We start from the raw sequence: 19,398 nt of genomic DNA, 5'->3' as shown, positions 1-19,398 counted from the left end.
CCTGCGTCAGTGTTTGGAGTCCTGTCAACTGAAACTAAAAGCCCCTTTTTTCTAATTCGATCCTGTCTTTGTCATGCATTATTGTCTGGGGCGCATGCAATCAGTGACTAAATGGATTAGCTGCATAGTGTGAAAGCCAAACAACAAATTTGTGTTCCAGGTACCCAAAGGGGATCGCTGGAAAAGAAAATAATGACATCACAGTCTGCTTTATGGCCCGATGAGGAGGGCGAGCACTCGCGTGTTAGTCATCAGTTGGACAATGAGGGACGAGGATGCCTCAGCGCGGGAATACAGATACAGATGTGACATCAAACGTCCTGCTCAGCCGCTCTGTAGAGCTCATTTTGAGTCACATTACCTTCATGAAAAATGTGTTGAATCACACTCAACCTGACTGAGCCGCCTCCGTTCAGTTTAGGTGTGTTATGCTTAAAAAATCCACTAGATGCCGCTGTTTCTTTCAACAGTTTGCCGTTTCAGCTCACCACTGACCAGAAGATAAATTAAAATTTGGACAGTGGTTTATATAGAATGTGAATATATAGGGTAGGAATTAATAGGTGTTTTGAACATGTAATGTTTAAGTTTAAGTTAGTATATGTTTACTGAGATTGATGTGTAAGTTTTGTAAAGGCTATCCTTTTTTTAACAAGTTTGAAATAAAGATTCATTCATTCATTTAAAACCAGACATGAGGGCTGTCCTCGGTGGGACTTTCTAAGGAAGGCATATTTATTCAACATTTTATGGTTTCAAACACAGATTTATGTATTTTTAAATAAAAGTCTAATAAGAGTCATATAATAAAAAAAAGGGAAAAAAGCTCTGCCAAAGGTTAAAATTGACTATTTGCTAAGATAAAAACAAACTTTGGATAATTCATTGTTGGTAAATGATACATTTAATTTGATCCATTATATAAATCGTGAGAATAAAAAGAAGTGATGCTAAGATGGTAAATTTGCATTTTTTATGAAATTAAAAAAAAGATGAATATACACTGTCAATAGTAACATATATGTAATGTTAGTCCTTTCAATATTTAGTGAAAGAAACTGTATCAGTATTATTATTTTTTTTTACCATTTCAGAGACATTTTCAACATACTTTAATGGTAATTATGCATGGAAATAATACTAGTACTGCTAATACTACTAATTTAATGGTCCCAAATTCATATAAATTGTATACTAATATATTGCAAGCATTATCACAATCAAATATTTTTAATTTAGATTTTTTTTGTCTGTTTCACCATATATGGCCTCAACCCTTTGCTGGAGGCCTTTATTAAAAAACAAAAACACTATGGGGTCTGTTATATTGATTTTTGGTGTTTATACACCCAAGGACATGAAAAAAAGGCATTTGTTTTTACATTGCATTTTTCTTGGTAAGGACTTTAAAGGGTTAAAGGCGTCACCAGTCAGCCCAAACCTGAGCTGGCACACTGAGAGGCTGCTTCATCGTTCACCCCTGGCCTCTCCCTCTTGCACCATAATCACTCTGTTTACTGCAAAGCACGCCGCTCACAGACGTCTCCAAGGAGCTCTAATCAAAAACAAAGATGCTGGCAGGGCGGGGAGAGAGGTAAAGACTCATGCCTTACACTCATGTCAGCTGCCTCCCCCCAGAAACCTCCAGCCAGAAGTCCACATGGTCTATATCACGTTATGAGCTCACCAGAGACGAGTCATGACTTCACCACCGCAGAGCCGAGCCTAACACATCATTATTACAGCTCATTGTTCCAAACCAGATCCACGCGGGAGGTACCCGAAATCACACCCTCCGACTGGCACAGAAACCATCAAACAACACGCCTGTACATTATTATGAAAATTTATTGGACATAATGGGTATACAGATATCATGCGTATTTACAGCGTATAAAAAAGTTTCATAAAACTAGAGGAACTAATAACGGCTTTTACACATTTACAACAACAACAACAAAAAAGGCAACTTGGCATCGAGGGAAAACTCTTCATCATTTGCTTTGAAAAATAAATGTGAAACTGCAATAAAACCACGCAGGGGCCCCAAATCATCCAACTGAGTATAATCTAGATAAGCGTTTAAAACACCCTTCTGAATGTTATCACTCCATTGAATGGACATTATCAGACTCATAAAGATGCATTTCAGTCTTATTAGGTTATCAGTTCTTTATCACGGCACTCAGTGTGAGATATCAGTGTGTTTAGCTCTACAAAAAGTGAATTGTTTTAGTAAAAGTAAGTATATCCATTAGGTCAAGTGACTTAACAACCTGAAAAACTGTGTACATTAATCAAACTCATTCAAAGTCAGACTAGAGGCCACTAGAGGTTACCATCTATGCTCCTGAAAACAATGAAAAACAGCCTCCTAGTAACCTACGAGTAGATGCAGAAGGCCTCTTCTGACCCAAATCTATGAGGCTGATAACGCCTGATAACGCCCATTTAATCAAGTGATAACATTCGAAGCTGGTGTCTCAAATTAAGGCACAAAAAACACACATACAATCAAACACATACAACACAAAATACATGATCATAGAAAAACATGAGGTAGTCAAATGGTTAAAAATACAATCAATAACTAGATAATATGGATGTGTGCTCTGATTACAGCTGTTCTCTGGTCAGCATAAGTCATATCTATCTTTCACTGTAACAATGCTTCTTTTTTATGGGTATTTCATATTGATAGCATGTTATTTTTTCATACATTAACGAGAGGGGAGTTTTTTTCCCAGCATGCACTGGGGCAAAAATCAGGGAGGAACGCTGATATTTGAACTCTCGTGTACTATATGCTTAGTTTGAGTGAAAATATCCCCAAATTGATCTCAAATGAGAAGATTAGATCCAGAACATAACTTGAGGCTCGGCCGCTGAAACAGCGTGACGGCGCGAAGCGGGCGGAGGAGATAATTACACGTGGGAGATGGATTCGCCGCAGTCGATAAGAGAAACCTCACAGGAATGTCAGAAAAGCCTTAATCCCTCATTGACCGCTGATTATAGGCTGCGGCACATTTTCACTCTGCATCTCTGTTTTCTGCACACAGAGAGACGCAGTGTTGTTGTTCACGATGATGCTGCATGATAACAGCAACTGTGTACGACGTATCACGGCTGTATATTTACTGCGCAACTGAGGTTTAGGCACGGACACGCCTGGCATCGAGCCCAAAAAAAAAATCTTTTAAACCAAGTGGTTCTTATACTAAAATATGTCTGAAGCGTTATTTAACCCTCCTGATATGCTGCGAGTCAAAATGACCCATTGGAGCATGAAACCACACAAACAAAATGTTCTCTTGTTCAGGTTTCCTGCTGCAAACATTTACAAACAATACTTTTAAGATGTAATTTTGATTTAAAGTCTTAATTTGAAACCTAACAGAAGAGATGTGTTTTCAATTAATCAGCATGTCCCCCAAAAACAGACTATTTCAAATACACTGAAAAAAAGAATGTGTTTAAACAAATGTGGTGAACGTCTATTTTGTTACTAGCGTACAGAAAAAAAGAGTGAATTCTCATCAGTAAACCCAGAAAAAAACTTGATTACACTGATTATTAATAAAAATGATGTTAATTGAGCTAAAGACAATGTTCATGTAGAAAATATTTACTTTTTATAGACGGGTAAACTTGCATCGAGCCAGTTTGATCCGGGAACATTATTGCAATTCATAACAGGAGAGTTAAATCAGTTGAGTTTCCAGAAACAAATAGTTGGATTTTCTCCAGTCTAACAGAATACACACTTATTAAACATTCCACTTTTATTTTGGTTTAACGGCTGCCATCTTTAGCACTGATTTAAAGTGACAGTTCACCCGACAATAAAAAATACATATTTTTCCTCTTACCTGTAGTGTTATTTATCAACTGGATTTTTTAGCTGTGAGCTGCAGAGCGTTGGAGAAATCGGCCGTAGAGACGTCTGTGTTCACTCCAGTTTAACGGACCTAGATGGCACTCAGCTTGTGGAGCTCAAAGTGCCAAAAAATACTTTTAAAAAACTCAACGGCAATGTCTCTTTTATAACTTCAGCTAGCTTAAAGTTGCTAAGTGGGTTTGCATAGATGTATGCTTCCCTCTGCTCGGTGATACGGTGGGCGGATGTACTTCAGTAGAAAATAGTTCCTGCATGAAACTGCTCGCAACAAGGTCTATGAATTAATCAATAAATTGATTTTTTTTGGCGCTTTGAGCTCCACAAGCAGAGCACCATCTCGTTTCATTATATTGGAGACAGACATCTCTACAGCTGATATTTCCAACACTCGACAACTCAAAAACAATCCAAAACAACCAAAACTGATAAATAGCGCTACAGGTGAGAGGAAAAATATGTATTTTTAATTTGTCAATAACTGTCCCTTTATTTTTTTCATTATTCTAAAGGGATTCACGTCATTGTTTTGAAAACGGATTGTAATGTTTGATGAGAATACTTTTACCGAGAAGGAACACGGCGTTTGTGTGGAACTGACTCCATTATTTACAAATAAAACCTTAAAAATATAGTTTAATATTCATTGCTACAGCTGATCTTCAATGATGTGAAGTTTGTATTTAAGATATACTCATTTTGCAAAATATATAACATCTGATTTCTTTACTTCCTATAAAAATATTTAAGTAAACACTCTATTCAATATAGTAATCACATGTAGATAATTATAAAGTCCATAAACTGAAGAAATGACCTGCAGCTAATGCACATTTATGTTATATTCGTTATGAACTCATTGCCTGTTTCATGACACTTTCTTCACTAAACAATTGTAGTATAAACATTTTAAACGTAAATAAACAGGATGTCAGTGCATGTCAAAGCTTGTTAATGTCAACTATTAGACTTTCTTAAATTTAGGTGTATATTTTTTTATAAAAAGCTGTATAATTTCGTATTACAAATATGAATATTTCATTTTAAAGTGTCATAAAAAATGCCATGAGTGTTTTATGAATCGACTGAATATAAATCCCTCACAAACGTGTGTTACGTACGAGCACATCCACGATTCACAGTACTTACACACACAGAAGACAATAAAATTCTCTTGGTAAATATATTCCAAAATATAATTTTATGCACAAATATATATTTAGACTCTGTTCCCTCTTAGAAAGCTTTACACGTGTTTACATAAAGACAAAAATAATAATCAAAAGCTTTGAGATAATATACATTCTGTTTTTCTGTAAATTGTTTTAGGGAAAGTTTCCCTTTTCGAATTTAAAGGGCCCCACGCGCAGTCGGATACAAACACATAGAGGTTAAAATAAGGCACTACAGCAAACATTCATATTATTCTGAGACGGTGGGGTACTCGTGGTGTTGCAGTTTTAAAAAAATAACATAAAAATATATATATATGTATGTCCATAGCGATGAGCTTCAGCTACAGCTTATTCAACACACTGTCAGTGCCAAGATTTATACAAAAAGATAAGAAAATCCATACGCTGTACACTGTTTGGCTTTATATCGTAACAAATCTACTCCGTCTGATAAGGAGATTATCAACTGAGTGTGTAACGAAAGTTTTTATTGAATAATCGATTAGTTAACTGACAAAATTATCATTTTTAAAGTTATTTTTAAAGAGAAAAGGCCAAATGTGTATATTTTTAAAGTTTTTTCCATGCCCTTAAATTTTACCTTAAGTTGAACTTGTAATTTAACACTGTGATTCTTGTTTGATCACTCTTAAAACGGTGTTATCTTGTATAATTCACAAGTACAAGAACGAAGTTTGCACACACTCTGCCTCATAATGTTTTTGAGTATTTACAATATTCACAAAAATATACAGGTCTTTAAAGAATATTGCATTTTGGGAAATATGCTTATTCACTCATTTACGTGAGAGAAAAGAGACTCTGATCACTCTGATGTCTGCGCCTGCGAGGTCAGCATAAAAACAGGAAGCAGAGGGAAACAGCGCAGTGAGAGAAAATGTTTTTTTCTGTAACAATAACAACATTTTTCTTAAAAATGTCTGAAGTATTTCAGCAAACTAACTGTTCCCGCTGCTCCTAGTCTTCTTACCAGGCTAAGTTGTTCTCCATTAAACTCAGTACTTAATGGAAAACTTAACATAATTATCATTTATATACCACATACTCGCCGTCTTTTACGTTGAATTGTAACACTTTTCTTGATGAACTGAAGTAAAAAGGGTCCGTGTTTAACCCAATATTTTAACTTTTGAATTGTGAATAAAACGGTGCAATTTCTTTCAAAACCATGCGAAAAAAGCAATGAGAAACCAAAAAGGCACAGGAAAATGTCCAGGGAAAAAGGAAAAAAAACTATAGTTACAATTATTATAATTCCATATTTAAATTTATGTACAAAATTATTATTTTAAAGATTTTTTTCCAGGTAATTTCCTTGTTTTTTTTAACTTTCTTTTTTCTGTCTTTCTTTCTTTATATTTATTTTTCTATGTGATTTTCGGATAATTTTCTTCGACTTCATATATAATTCTTACTAATTTTTGGGTCACTGTTTCTTTTGTTGATCATTGCCTTCATTTTATTGAGAATTTGTATATTTTGAGGCAGCTTTGTTGTAATTGAACATGGACCTCTTTGACTTTAATCAAAATCAACAAATTCAACATAACGGGGTAAATAACTGATATAAAAATGATCCCTTAGTGTTACTTTAAAGCATACACAACAGACAGGTATCCATCTTCTTCTCTATATCTTTTAGATAAAAAGAGAATAAACACATTTCCCAAAATGTTGGACTATTTCAATAAAGTCCACTAAAAGGGAACCCATAATGCCCCTGTGAAGTTGTGTATCATCAATAAAACTGACACTCAGACCCTCATCTACTGAAATACATAACTATACTATACATACTCTGTATAGAAAGCACTGGTAAAATAGGTTTTACCGACGTGTGTATGAACCCATTATGAGGGAAGAATGAGTACATCATTAAATGTGGCATTTTATCAGCATGTCTTTCACATTTTTCATTCACATTTTTTGGCATTTACTCTTCTGTATACATTCATTACCTACACTATCTTTCATATTTTAAAAGCCTTTCTCTCTCTCTCTGCGTCAAAGACGGCGTTTTCTGTTCATACTGCACTTTTTGTCCGCATGTTAATAGTGGTTGCTTTGCTCCTTTGCCACCTTCGTGGCTGCGTGTCGTGAAGTAACGTGTTACAGTCCAGCCATTAACATCACACTCACTAATACTGACATCACCGCAGCCCGATTGCTGTTGGAGAACACCTGCTTGTTAGCCTAAATCACACCATGTAAGGTCAAAACTAAAGGCTGTGTTGTGGTCAGAAAAAAGCAGCATTTGGATTGGAAAGAAATGCCTGGAATAAACTCACATTTGTTTCTTGTACTAAATATGAGGTGAGGCTGCCAAGCTGCGTCTCACTACGATTACAGAGCAGTAACACCAGGACAGTTTGTTTGTCTGCACGCGCTTGAAGTGGCACGAAAGGCATTTACATAAGAACCAAAGTTGTTATTACGTGTTTTTTTAAATCATTTTTTTCCTTCCTATTGCATCCCCCAAAAATAATTCCTATCATGGAAGGAGATCAACAAACCGGTCCTTGTGAACCGTCGGACTGGGCTGCGTCCTGGGCTACGCCGTGCTGCTGCTGGAGCAGGGTGTGCTCTGCGTGCTGCCGATGCTGTGAGCCGCGCTGCTGTTTTCGGAGGCCGGCGCCGACTTCTGCTGGACCTGCTGTGTGCCAGCTGTCTCACCTACAGAGAGAGAGCAGGAGGGGGAGTGGAGCGCGAGGGAGGAGGGGATTGGGCCAAAGGGAGATAGAAAAATGCATATTTATTACAGAGGCAGACGGAGGCAGGCACATGACAAATGGGTTTGCTTTAAGCTACAAATTATGCTCCTCTGAGATGTTTCCTCCACTGTTCCTCTGCACTTTCACTTTTTAAACAAAAAAAAGAATTACTGCTTTGCAGCTGCATGCCTCCGCAAACCAGTGAAGTTACACTTACAGTGAGAATGAGACAGAAGAAAGGTCACGGTGACCTTTGACTGCAAAATTCTAATCAGTTCATTGTTGTGTCCAGGTGGACGTTTACGCCAAATTTTAAGATTTTCGTTCAAGGCATTCTTAAGATATCAAGTTCACAAGAATGAGACGGACAGGATCACCGTGACCTTTGATAATTAATCAGGTCATGTGGAAACTCCCTGAAGGCCATATTGCAATATTGTGTTTACAAGAATGAGGCAGACACAAGTTCACAATGACCTTGACCTATGACCACCAAAATCTAATCTCTTCATCACTGAATCCAAGGGAATGTTTGTGCCAAATTTAAAAATTCCTCCACATTTCCTGAAGAAATCATGTTCACAAGAATCCAAGTGGACGTTTGTGCCAAATCTAAAAATTTTCCCTCAAAGCATTCTTGAGATATTGTGTTCACAAGAATGAGACAGACACAGGATCAAAGTGACCTTGACCTTTGACCACCAACATCTAATCAGTTCATTGTTGAGTCCAAGCGGACGTTTGTGACATATTTGAGGAAATCCCTCATGGCCGTCTTGAGATATTGTGCACATGAGAATGAGATGGACACAAGGTCACCGTGATCTTGACCTTTGACCATCCAGTTTCTATCTGTTCAATGTCAAGCCCAAGTGGATGTTTGCGCCAAACTTGCAGAAATTTCCTCCAGGCATTCTTGAGATGTCACATTCTCAAGAATGAGACAGACAAGGTCACAGTGACCTTGACCTTTGATGACTAAATTCTACTCAACTCATCATTGGGTCCAAGTGGAAGTTTGTGCCAAATTTTCAGAAATCCCTTTAAGGCCTGCTCAAGAAGTCGCAGTTACAGAAATGGGAAAAATGGATCAACAGATGAACGACCCACCCATAAACATAATGCCTCCGGGCAAAGCTATCGCTGCAGCAGAGGCAAAAAAAACCAAAACGTACTGATTAATCTCCAACTGTTTACTATTACAGACAGACTTTGACACAAACTTTAAACTAGACTAGTTGTAATAAAATGATTTATCCCAATGTTTTGTGCAGAGTCTTGAGTAGATTCACTCATTCTTACTCACAAGCGGAACAATCTTCCAGTACAAAGCACTTTGCAAATGTGCCGAGCAATAGAAGAAAAACTCTGGACACCATCTGTGCTAACTTTTACCATCTTCCAACATAATCTGCCACAGATTCACAGAGTGTTTTCAACTGCTGGAACCCAAAAGTTTCACCTCAGAGAGCCCAGAAACAACCGGTCACATCCTATCTGACAGATGATATTTTGAACAAAAGGAGAAAAAGATAATTCACATTCATGGAGTTCATTTCTGTAGTTATCTGGATTCAATTAGCCTGGCTTTCGCAGATAAAGCAGAACAAACACAAGACAGGACCTTCTGACTGCAGCTCAAACCACTGACTGGTTTATTGTTCTACGTCTAAATAAGCATTTCATTTTCGGAGGCTCTGGGGAGGCAAATAAAAGTGCTTACATTTGTTAACAAAAATTTTCTCTGACAGACAATGAATGAGCTTTTTGAAATGAAGCCAAGTCTGAGTTTGATTTGAGTATTTGGCACAATTATTTTGTTTGCTGCCTCGATTTACTCCTCCAAGAAAAATTGAAAGCACACAATAAAAAGCTGCTTATCCACAGTTTGGTTCACACTGAAAGGTGTGTGTACGTGTGTGTGCGTGTGTTGCATATATGACAGTCATATGTATCCACAGGCGATCATGCATCCCACTCCCTTTTCAGGGCCCCTTAGTTCTGCTAATGTTTACCAGAGCAGAGCTGCCAGCAGTCTTTCCCTCACAGGGACCAAGAGCTCAACAAAACAAAGGGACTTGGATTCACCTCATCTGTCTGAGGAAATATAAATTCCCAAGTCCAATATTATCTTTCGAGACGGGAGAGATAAGAGCTGCTTTTATGTCACAGAAACCTGCTGTGTGTGAAAACTCTGCATGCAGTTGTTGCAAAAGATGTCTGACTTCCCCTCAATCACAAAAAAGAAGCAGATTCTCAGTGTCTCTCTGCATAGTCAACAATTCAAACTCAATGTCTTAAAAAAGTGCCCATACAGAAGACTCCTTAATAAGAGAGACGATGAGCATCATCATACTGCCACACTTGATTAAACCTGAATTGCTGCTTTGTGATTGAATACCTTCGTTTACATCCGAGTCTGTCCAAAGAGTAGACAATGCTTCAGATATGGGTGTTGGTTATGATTCGACAATGTTTTGGCTTAAAACACCCAGTTATGTCACCACAATCCTCCAGGAAATGCTTGGATGTCTCACTAAAAAACATCCAGTATTGGTGCCACAAATTACAGCTGGAAATGCCCTGATGTCTCCTTAGAAAATACTTCATTTGGTTACCACAATTACCACAAATACACATCTTGCTAGAAAGCAATTGCTTTTGGTGTCACAATTTGGGTTGGAAACGCCCTGATGTCTCACTAAAAATATCCCATTTTTAGTGCATCATTCATGGCTTTTAAACAACCAGTTTTAAAGTGAGATGTATGGCGGGAAATGCCCTGATGTCTCCTTAGAAAACACCTGATTTGGATACCAAAATAACAACAAATACAGCTGGAAATGCAGCTCCATCTTGCTAGAAAACCAACCTATCCCAGTTTTAGTGCCACAATTACAGCTGGAAATGCCCTGAGGTCTCACTAGAAAACACCTGGTTTTGTTGGTCATTGGTCTCAAGTGTTAGTCTGCAGTTACTGGTTTTCACACAAACCTTAATCTCCCGATGACAAAGTCAGATTTATAATCTGGACTACATCACTGTAGAAACGTTAATATGCTACATGTAAAATGTACAAATGTGACGTATCCATGGTCTGCAGAGACGTACGCTGCCAACATTTTCTTCTGGCGACTGCTTTGACATTCATGTGTTTCTTCACCAACTGAGCGGAGGTGCGGCGCAGCTCTCTCTGCAGTCTGGACTGCAGCTCTGGCAGGATGGATCTGCTGTACTGTACGTGCCAACATAATGAGCAAAATGTCAAATAACATGTTGTGAGGTGCTTTTAAAAGCATTTCAACTCCTAATTACCTTATATGGAATGGATACAAAACCCCAAATATAATGCCAGTGAGTGAAAGTTACTCAAAAAAAGTTTCTTTCTCAAGAGGCCAGCAACATTGTCCTCAGAGCCTGAGGGGAAAGACCCAGATCTGTTTTCATGTTTCAGCACTCTGTACACAAGTTTAAAATACTCTCTCGACTGATATTTTTGGTGCTTGTTTTCGGGGATCTACGTTCTCGGGGTTTCCATTACACTGCCAATATTGCCATGTATGGTCATATCAGCCGAACAGTCCCGGCTGAGGCCCGTTTAAATAACATCAACAAGAACATTATCTCTGTGCTGTCAAAGTCTTTCCAAAACTACACCTGTTTCTCTATACATGTTCACTCTGCTATCTGCGGAAAAGCAGCCAATGAGGCGTGTGTTTCTTTGTCACTCTGGGGAACCCCTAAAGCTGAAATAAAGTGGCTTTCTAAAAAGGAGCCAACACCAATATTGTGATAAAGATAAGGGCACTAAAATCTGACAGCTGATCTTTTCTGCCGCATGAAATCCTGTCCAGTAAACACTTAAAATTATAACCAGGCATGACCGGAACAGTTTGTAACGGTTCTGACAAGCATCGGGGAGGATGATTTACTACACCGACCATTTAACACTGTCCAACTGCGAGCTCCCTCCAAACTGTGAACTTAACCCTTTGAACCTCCGCACAAAGGCCTAATTTATTTCAAAAACATGGGAATTGGTAAACAGTTAGAATGACCTAAAAATAAGAAATAAAAAACTAAAGCAAGAAAAAAACAAGAAAATTACTTTAAGAAATTGCTAAAAAATCAAATGCAGTAGGATTTATAAATATAGTTTTTTGGACATATTCTCCTTGTTTTTTATATAGCATCTAATACTCCCTCCCAGCTAATATTCAGATCATTTCCTTGCCATCAAGACATTTGTCTTTAAGAAGCATGCTATGTTTTTCTTTTAACATTTTTTAAAAGAAATCAAGAAGGCAATGAGCAAATTACCCAGAAAAAAATTAAAAAATAATAAAAAATACATATAATGAAAAGAAACCACAACTAAACAAAGAAAGAAAAAAACAAAAACAAATGACCTGAAAGATTGGTGATACCAATCTTGAAACTGAAAACTGACTGAAAATGTAATTAATACTATAAAAATAATTTTAAATGTATAATTGTGATGATTTAAATATATATATTTAAATATATGTAAAAAAAATGTCTAAATTTAATAATTTCTTGCAATTTGCGGGACATTTCTTGCCTAGTTGCTCATTGCCTCTCCCCCCATGTTTTTCAAAGACAACTGCTCAGTGTTTAAACACTTGTGAAAAGTGTCTGAAAGCAGCTCAAGAAAAGTGATGTCAGTCCAGGTTTCAAAGGGTTAAACACTCACATTGTTGCATTCTCTAAAAGCCCTGACTTCCAAACATCCCGGCCTCGTTTGTGAAAACCGTCCATGGCGAACACATCAGCCACGAGGCCACAGGTCAGCGGAACGGCGGATCACCAGTCAAGCGTTCAGGCCGGCGAGAACAGGGCAGCTCTGTGCACCGGTGAACTCAGGGGGCTGCTGGGAGCGCACTTCCTCCCGGGGGTCAGCTGGGGTCGGCAGGCTGGGGACGACGGGGAAGGTCTTGGCATCTAACGGTCAGATTGTGTGTCTTTTCCTGTGAGGGCCGCTAAACCCAACAAGGGGAATTTCCAACTCGTCCTCGGCCATTGTACTGAGAATATTCGCTGACCACCCCGCAGCTCCCCAAACATTCAAAGGCAGGAAAGAGAAGAGCCCTCGCTGCTGACCAACAGGATATATTTACAGTGGAGGAGTCAATATGTTATTGTGAGCAGGCCGCTGTCAGCAGCAGGATGTTTGGCATTCCCAGCGGCACATTTCTGGCACCGACACACTCGGACATTCCTCCGCGTCTTATCTTTTCATTAATGCTGAGAGGTGAGCGGGGGCCGCCGAGCAGCAGGTAAAAGACCTACCTGTGTGCGAGTAGATAAACCACAGAGCTCCGGTCAACAGGGCCCCGATCACAAAGGCTGCGAAGGCGATTCCCACCACTGTCGGAGTGTCCAGCACGTACATCGTGGCTGGAAAACAAAGCAACACACCGTTCATACATGCTGATATGAAGACTTAAAAAAAAACATGAGAAAATGAATACTTTTAGTGTTGTAGGCAAAAGAAAATACAGAGGCAGGGAGGAAATATTCACAGAAAATACTCCCACATTTAAGTCAAAAATGTATTAAAACATCACTCAAAGTGATACATTTACGAGAAAAAAAAGCTAATTCACAAGAAAAAAAACATTCTCTGAGACTGTCGAGTAGTATTTTTATTTTAAACTGCAATACTCTATGAGATTAAAGTGGTACACTTACTTAAAGTCAAACATTTATGCAACAAAAAACTTTGTTTTTTCCTCAAAATAAGAGGAGAAATGAGAACATTTAAATATTCTCTGATATTGAAAAAAAGCATACATTTATTTCTTTTTAATCTAAGAAATCGCAGACACGAAAATAATCAAATCTAAGAATTTTATTTCTTCTTGCAAATTTTTTATTTTTTGTCATATATTTACTAATAAAATCTCAGAGAATGTCAGTTTATCCTTGTGAATATATTAATTTTATTCTCGGAAATTAAGATTTTTTTCCCCCACAATATTATCCCCCTCCCTTGGCTCTGTATTTGATTTTATTTTATTTTTAACATACCTACAACGGTTCTAAAATACTGTTGGATGGAGCTATGGAGTATATAGGAATTGCAAATATTGAAATAGGACATTACAAATAAATAGTCACATTAAATAATTGTGTAGAGAACCAATATTTTGGTTACTTTAGAGTAAAACAAAACATAAAAAAACAAGTGTGTTTATATCATTGTTTTGTCCTTATGTTGGACATGTCTGCGCGCTGGATCAGGCTCATGGACATGTGCGCGCTGGAGCAGACTATCGGACATGTCCACACGGAGCTTAATGTCGGACATGTCCGCGCGCTGAAGCGTGCTGTGGGAGGAGCTCCACACTATTTGCATACAAAGACTTACATGTAAAGAAGAAAAATAAATGAAATAATATGATAATATAATTTCTAATATATAATATTTTGCTAAAATAACTTACTCTCATTAGAAGAATTCCCTGGGCTTGGAGGTACTTTGTGAGGAGGTGTGACTGCAAAACAAAATAAATAATGTCATTTTAATGAATGTACAGTGATGCACAGTTATTACATAGTGTCAGCTGTCAGCTCCGGAGGGCGGAGCAGATTACTGATATGAACCTGTGATGATACCAGTGAATCAGAGAGCAGCTCCTCTGTGAAAGGATGAACCTGCTGACTCTGACCAGTTAATTTTAGGGCATCTGGAGGGCTTTCAAAAGTGAACTTAATGATGTCTTAACAAACAACACAAAGGCGCTTGTGTGCGGGCAAACTCAGCAGGCGAGCCTGGTGCACGTCCAGGACTCTGGCACAATGGGTGCTATTCTTGGACAGAACACCTTCGAGTTTTCATTTCCCATAATGGATGATGACAGGTCATCAGAGGGGACTTTAATTTCAGAGGGGACGATGGCCAGAGGACGTCCTCTCTGCCACCCCGTCGCCCCAGCGTTATCTGTCCTGTGTGACATGTTGTGCTAAGACTGGAGAGCGCTCAGTCATGCTCTCACACACACACACACACACACACACACACAGAGGAAGAGCCAAATAGAGGCCAGAAACAGCAGTGCTCAACAACAACTTGTTAAAGTGGTGGCCGAAACTAAAAATGTGGTTTCCAATTTTTTTTACCTTGTATTTTTTGTAATTTACTTTAATTACTTTAATTTCATTTAATTAATTCAGTATCTGACCAAATGTCTCTCCTTCTCTTCTTGAGTTATGAGGTTAAATTAGTTTAATTAGTGTTTTTATGGAACATTATGATGTCACGGTGAAGCTGAAGTTTGACCTTTTTTGGATGTAAACTGTCATCACATCCACATTTTATTTTGTTGGACATTTGTGTTAAATTTTGTCATAATTAGCAGATTAAGTTTGAGTTATGGCCAAAAAATGTGTTCAGTAAGGTCACGGTTTCCTGAAGTTGACCTCTGGGACAGAAAATGTTTGAACTTCATCATTATATCTCAGGAGACATTTATGTAAAAAAAAACATTGTTATTTGTGAATGAATGCTTAAATTATGGCCAAAAACATGTTTTGTGACATCATACTAACCTTGACCTTTGACTACCAAACTGTAGTAAGTTCAGTCTTGAGTGCAAGTAGATGTTTTTGCCAAATTTGAGAAAAATTTTCTTTAAGTGGCCTCGAGTTACACAGTGACCTCATTTTAAATTTCATTTATTCATTTATTTATTTATTTTTTACTGTTATTTATGTGTCTTGTTCTTGTCTTGTTTTAAATTGTTTTGTTTTTTTATGCTCTGTGAGGTGGGCTCGGGTGTTCTACAGGGCACCTATTAAATAAAATGTTTTATTTATTTATTTATTATAATCACCTATGACCATCAAAATCGAGCCAGTTCTTGTTGAGTCCTAGTGAACATTTGTGCCAAACTTGAAAAAATATCCTCAAGATGTTTGAGATATTTCATTCACAAGCATGTGACAGATGAGGTCACAGTGACGTTGACCCTTGACCTATGACCACCAAAATCTGGTAACTTCATCATGGAGTCCAAGTGGGCGTTTGTGCACTGTAAACTCTGTTTCTGCTGCTATACTTGTATAAAATATATTACCTATTTAATTCTATGAATACATTTTTTTATTCTTTATTTTCTCTTTGTGCTTTTGCTTTGCACTGTGGGTACAGAGGGTTATTACCTATTTCTGATTCCTGTTTGTCTAACACACACGGAAGAACTGAAAATAAAGTTAACTTTGACTTTGAATTCACCAGAATGGGACCGATGGACAACTCTAAAAGTAATGCCGCCTGCCATGGATGTTGTCTGAGCTGTGGCATAAAAACGTGACATAAAAGAGTTTTTAAAAGCCTTATTACAAAAACGGAACAAAATGATCTGTAGTTTGTTTTATCTGATAATTTAAAATCTTTAAAGTTTCGCTGTTGCCTCTAAAACAGACGCCTGTGAACATGTAAATAAACCAAAATACGTGCAACGCTGTCTGGTTCTGACTGTAACAGCAAAATGTAAGTATGACTTATGCAAAAACATATTAAACGATGTATTAATTGCAGTTTTTGCTTCTTGCCATTTGCTGTATGTAGTTTTCATGTTAAAAAGTCCAAGAAAAGGCAAAGAATCGGTTGCCAATTTCTCAAAATGATTGCCAATGTAATGCTTTCATGTAAGTTTGACTCAAAGATACTGACTCCTAAGAGCACCCGTAGTTATCAAGCTGAAAACTGATTGCACCTTTTAAAATATGGAAACAATATTCTGCTGGGCGTCTGTCAGCTCTTGACTTTTGTTTCCAACATTTCAACAGAACCAGACAGTTCACCCCAGAAGTTAAACGCGTGACTTTATGTCTGCATCTTTAAGAGTTGGGCCCGTTCTGGTATCTCTGTGAGCGTCATATGTTTATGTAAGTTGTCCTGCTTTGGAATGAGAGCGCACCGCTGCGTAATGATTTGTTTTTGTTCAACTCTGACCTCCTCACACAGCGCAGAAACCGCTGGTGTCGCTCTGCAAGCCCTCGACGCTGGTTGTTCTGGGTTAAAAAGCTGACAACTGTTCAATTCGACAGTTTAAAATGGCTGAATGGCTGGACTTCTTTCAAAAACATGGGGAGAAGGCACTGAGCAATCTAACAACACATGACCAAAAAAACAGCAAGAAATTAGTGAAACGCTACAAGAAAAAGACCTGAAAATAAGCAAAAAAGAAAAGTTAAAAAAAAACCAAAAACAAACAAGAAAATTACCTGCAAAAAAATGCAGAACATTTATTTTAAATATGTCATTATAATCATTATAAATATAGTTTCCTAGGCATTTTCCCCTCGATTTTTGATAATATACTTATAATTCTCCATGTTTTTTTAAACTAATTTTCAATTTGTGGGAAATTTCTTGCCAAGTTGCTCATCGCCTTTTTCTCCATGTTTTTGAAAGAAATCCATTTGCTTGTGTTTTAAATAGCTTGAAAAATGCATCTGATTGCCACACAAAGAAACTCCAGGATTTAAAGGGTTAAAGCTTGTTACTGTAAAACGTTTGGCCAATAAGACAATTAGCGACAAATACAGCTGATAATATACAGTGTTTTATGCAGCATTGTTCCTTCTTTTTATTAGAAACTGTGCTCTCTAATGAAAAAAAGCATAAATGTGGATGATTTATTCTTTTTTTTAACGGCCACAGTCTGCTGAGGCATTCATCCAAACTCATGTAGAAGAAGAAAAATCATCTTCTTCCAGTTTTAAAATGATATGTTTTGAGTTTTATGATACCTTTAAAAAATTAAGCTTTTTGACATTCGGCCAGTGAACACAGCAGCCCAGATATATCATTACAGATATATATTTATACTGTATGTTACAGATGAGCAGTCTGAAAGGTCAACGCATTCACTTACAAAGTATACTTTACAGTTTCAGTCTGGCCAATATTTTTTGATACAATCGCCCTGATACTAAAAGTTTTCTCTTGAGCAGATAATGCTAAAGTCATTGTAATCCAAATAAACCAAATGTATAAGTTTTCTGTTTTTGTCTCAACATTTTGCAGACTAAAATTCAAGTACTTGTACTGGTGTGATAGTATAATCCACGCTGCCAACCTCTCCAATAAATACTACTTTTCAACTGTTCCTGAATCTTACCAGCTCCATAAAAAAAGGCATAAAATTTATGGTGAAGCAGTAAATCTCCCTCTGATGGCAGGGCTTTGAGGCTGTTATGTTTTCTCCTGCACTGAGTTGGCCACAAGTGGCCCTCTTTGATTTGTAGATCAAGTTGAGCTCTTTGGGATGCTGTCCAGTGCAGAGCTGTGGCCCTTGAAAAGGCGGCTTGTTTTGTTTGCCATCGAAGCATAAGAGATGCCTTTGTGTTATAAAACACGGCCTTTGAAATCGTTTTTTTACTGTGTTTATTGCATATCTGTGTTTACTTAATCTGTTCCATGGAAAATAAACCCTGCACTGGCACAGCGCTGCGAGCGGCTGCCTCCGGACCACTTTCACTCAATCTTTACCAAAAGTTTCAGAGTTTCTGTTCACCAGCGTCTCCAGCAGGTCCTCTAACATCAACACTGGGACTTTTCGGCTAAAAAAGTGACTGCATCCATATTTCTGCCGAGCTGTGAAACTCTGCGTCCACATAATTCGCCAGAAACCACCCGCTTCTGTTCTGAAAGCTTCTGCACAACTCCGACAGCAGAGCAAGACCGATACCAGATTTTTGAGGCTGACAGACCGTTTCATTGCTGTTTTGTTGTTAGAGCAACAGCTTGGGTCTCTGTTTACCGCATGCCAGCTTCTGCATTAACCCTTTATAACCTGGAGCAACACCACTTTTCGTGTGCTGTATTCAGACACCTTTAACAAGGGTTTAAACTTTTTAACCATTTGAAACAAAATGGTGCAATTTCTTTCAAAAAAGAGAAAAAAGAGGAAAAAGGCAATGAGCAATTTGAAGAAATGTTCCACAAACTGCACAAAAATTGGTAGATTTAGAAAATTATTTTTTTAAAGCTAGAGACAAATGTCAAGGGGGGAAAAGCTAGAGAATTAACAGAATTATCATAATTTTTAAACATAAAAAAATCCTTTTTTGATTAAAAGATACAACATAAATCCAAATTTTGATAATAAAAAAAATGTCAAAAAGATTTGGCCAACATGATATACTGAGAATATGGCTGCAACTTGTCAACTTATTATTTTTCCAGATCAGCTGATTAATCTTGGATGGTTTGGGATTCAGATCAGTTACAGGAGGTTTTGGCAGACGATCCTGACATTATAAAAGTAGCGTAGCGCCTCAGTGTTTGTGTGTGTTGTACTCAAAGTGGACAGGTGTTGATGATCGCAGCAGAGGAGAAATTAACACTTAACTTGTCAAGTGGTCGTAAATGTACAGTGTAGGTTTCAGTTTGTCCATGAACAAAATAACAAAATGAGCCTCTGCAGCACCTGAGGAGGAAACGTTGTTAAAAAGAGCCGAATGGAAGAACTCACAAAACTTTCAGCTCTTTTTCCGCGATGATAAGAAACAGTATCTGCAACACATACAGTTTTATAGCTCACGCTCACATAGTTGCAAC

General features: G+C 37.7%; 1 protein-coding gene across 2 annotated transcripts in view; it reads right to left on the bottom strand.

Annotated features, from left to right (window-relative positions):
* Positions 1-1,830: 1,830 nt before the first annotated feature.
* The window catches only part of tgfbr3 (transforming growth factor, beta receptor III), a 114,903-nt gene continuing 97,335 nt past the window's right edge, over positions 1,831-19,398 (bottom strand). For both annotated transcript variants that reach the window (XM_042483744.2, XM_088078148.1), the window contains exons 17-19: positions 14,273-14,323; positions 13,116-13,223; positions 1,831-7,767 (exon numbers count right to left, since the gene is read on the bottom strand). In XM_042483744.2, the coding sequence (XP_042339678.2) occupies positions 7,646-7,767; positions 13,116-13,223; positions 14,273-14,323 (281 nt within the window). In that variant the 3' untranslated portion in view covers positions 1,831-7,645. The remainder of the gene's footprint in view (positions 7,768-13,115; positions 13,224-14,272; positions 14,324-19,398) is intronic.

This window comes from Plectropomus leopardus, chromosome 5 (assembly GCF_026936395.1).
Source record: "Plectropomus leopardus strain MGB_pleo_1.0 chromosome 5, ASM2693639v1, whole genome shotgun sequence".
NCBI classification, from domain to species: Eukaryota; Metazoa; Chordata; class Actinopteri; order Perciformes; family Serranidae; genus Plectropomus; species Plectropomus leopardus.
Note: the sequence above shows the minus strand (reverse complement) of the source record. Positions and strands in the feature narration are given on the sequence as shown.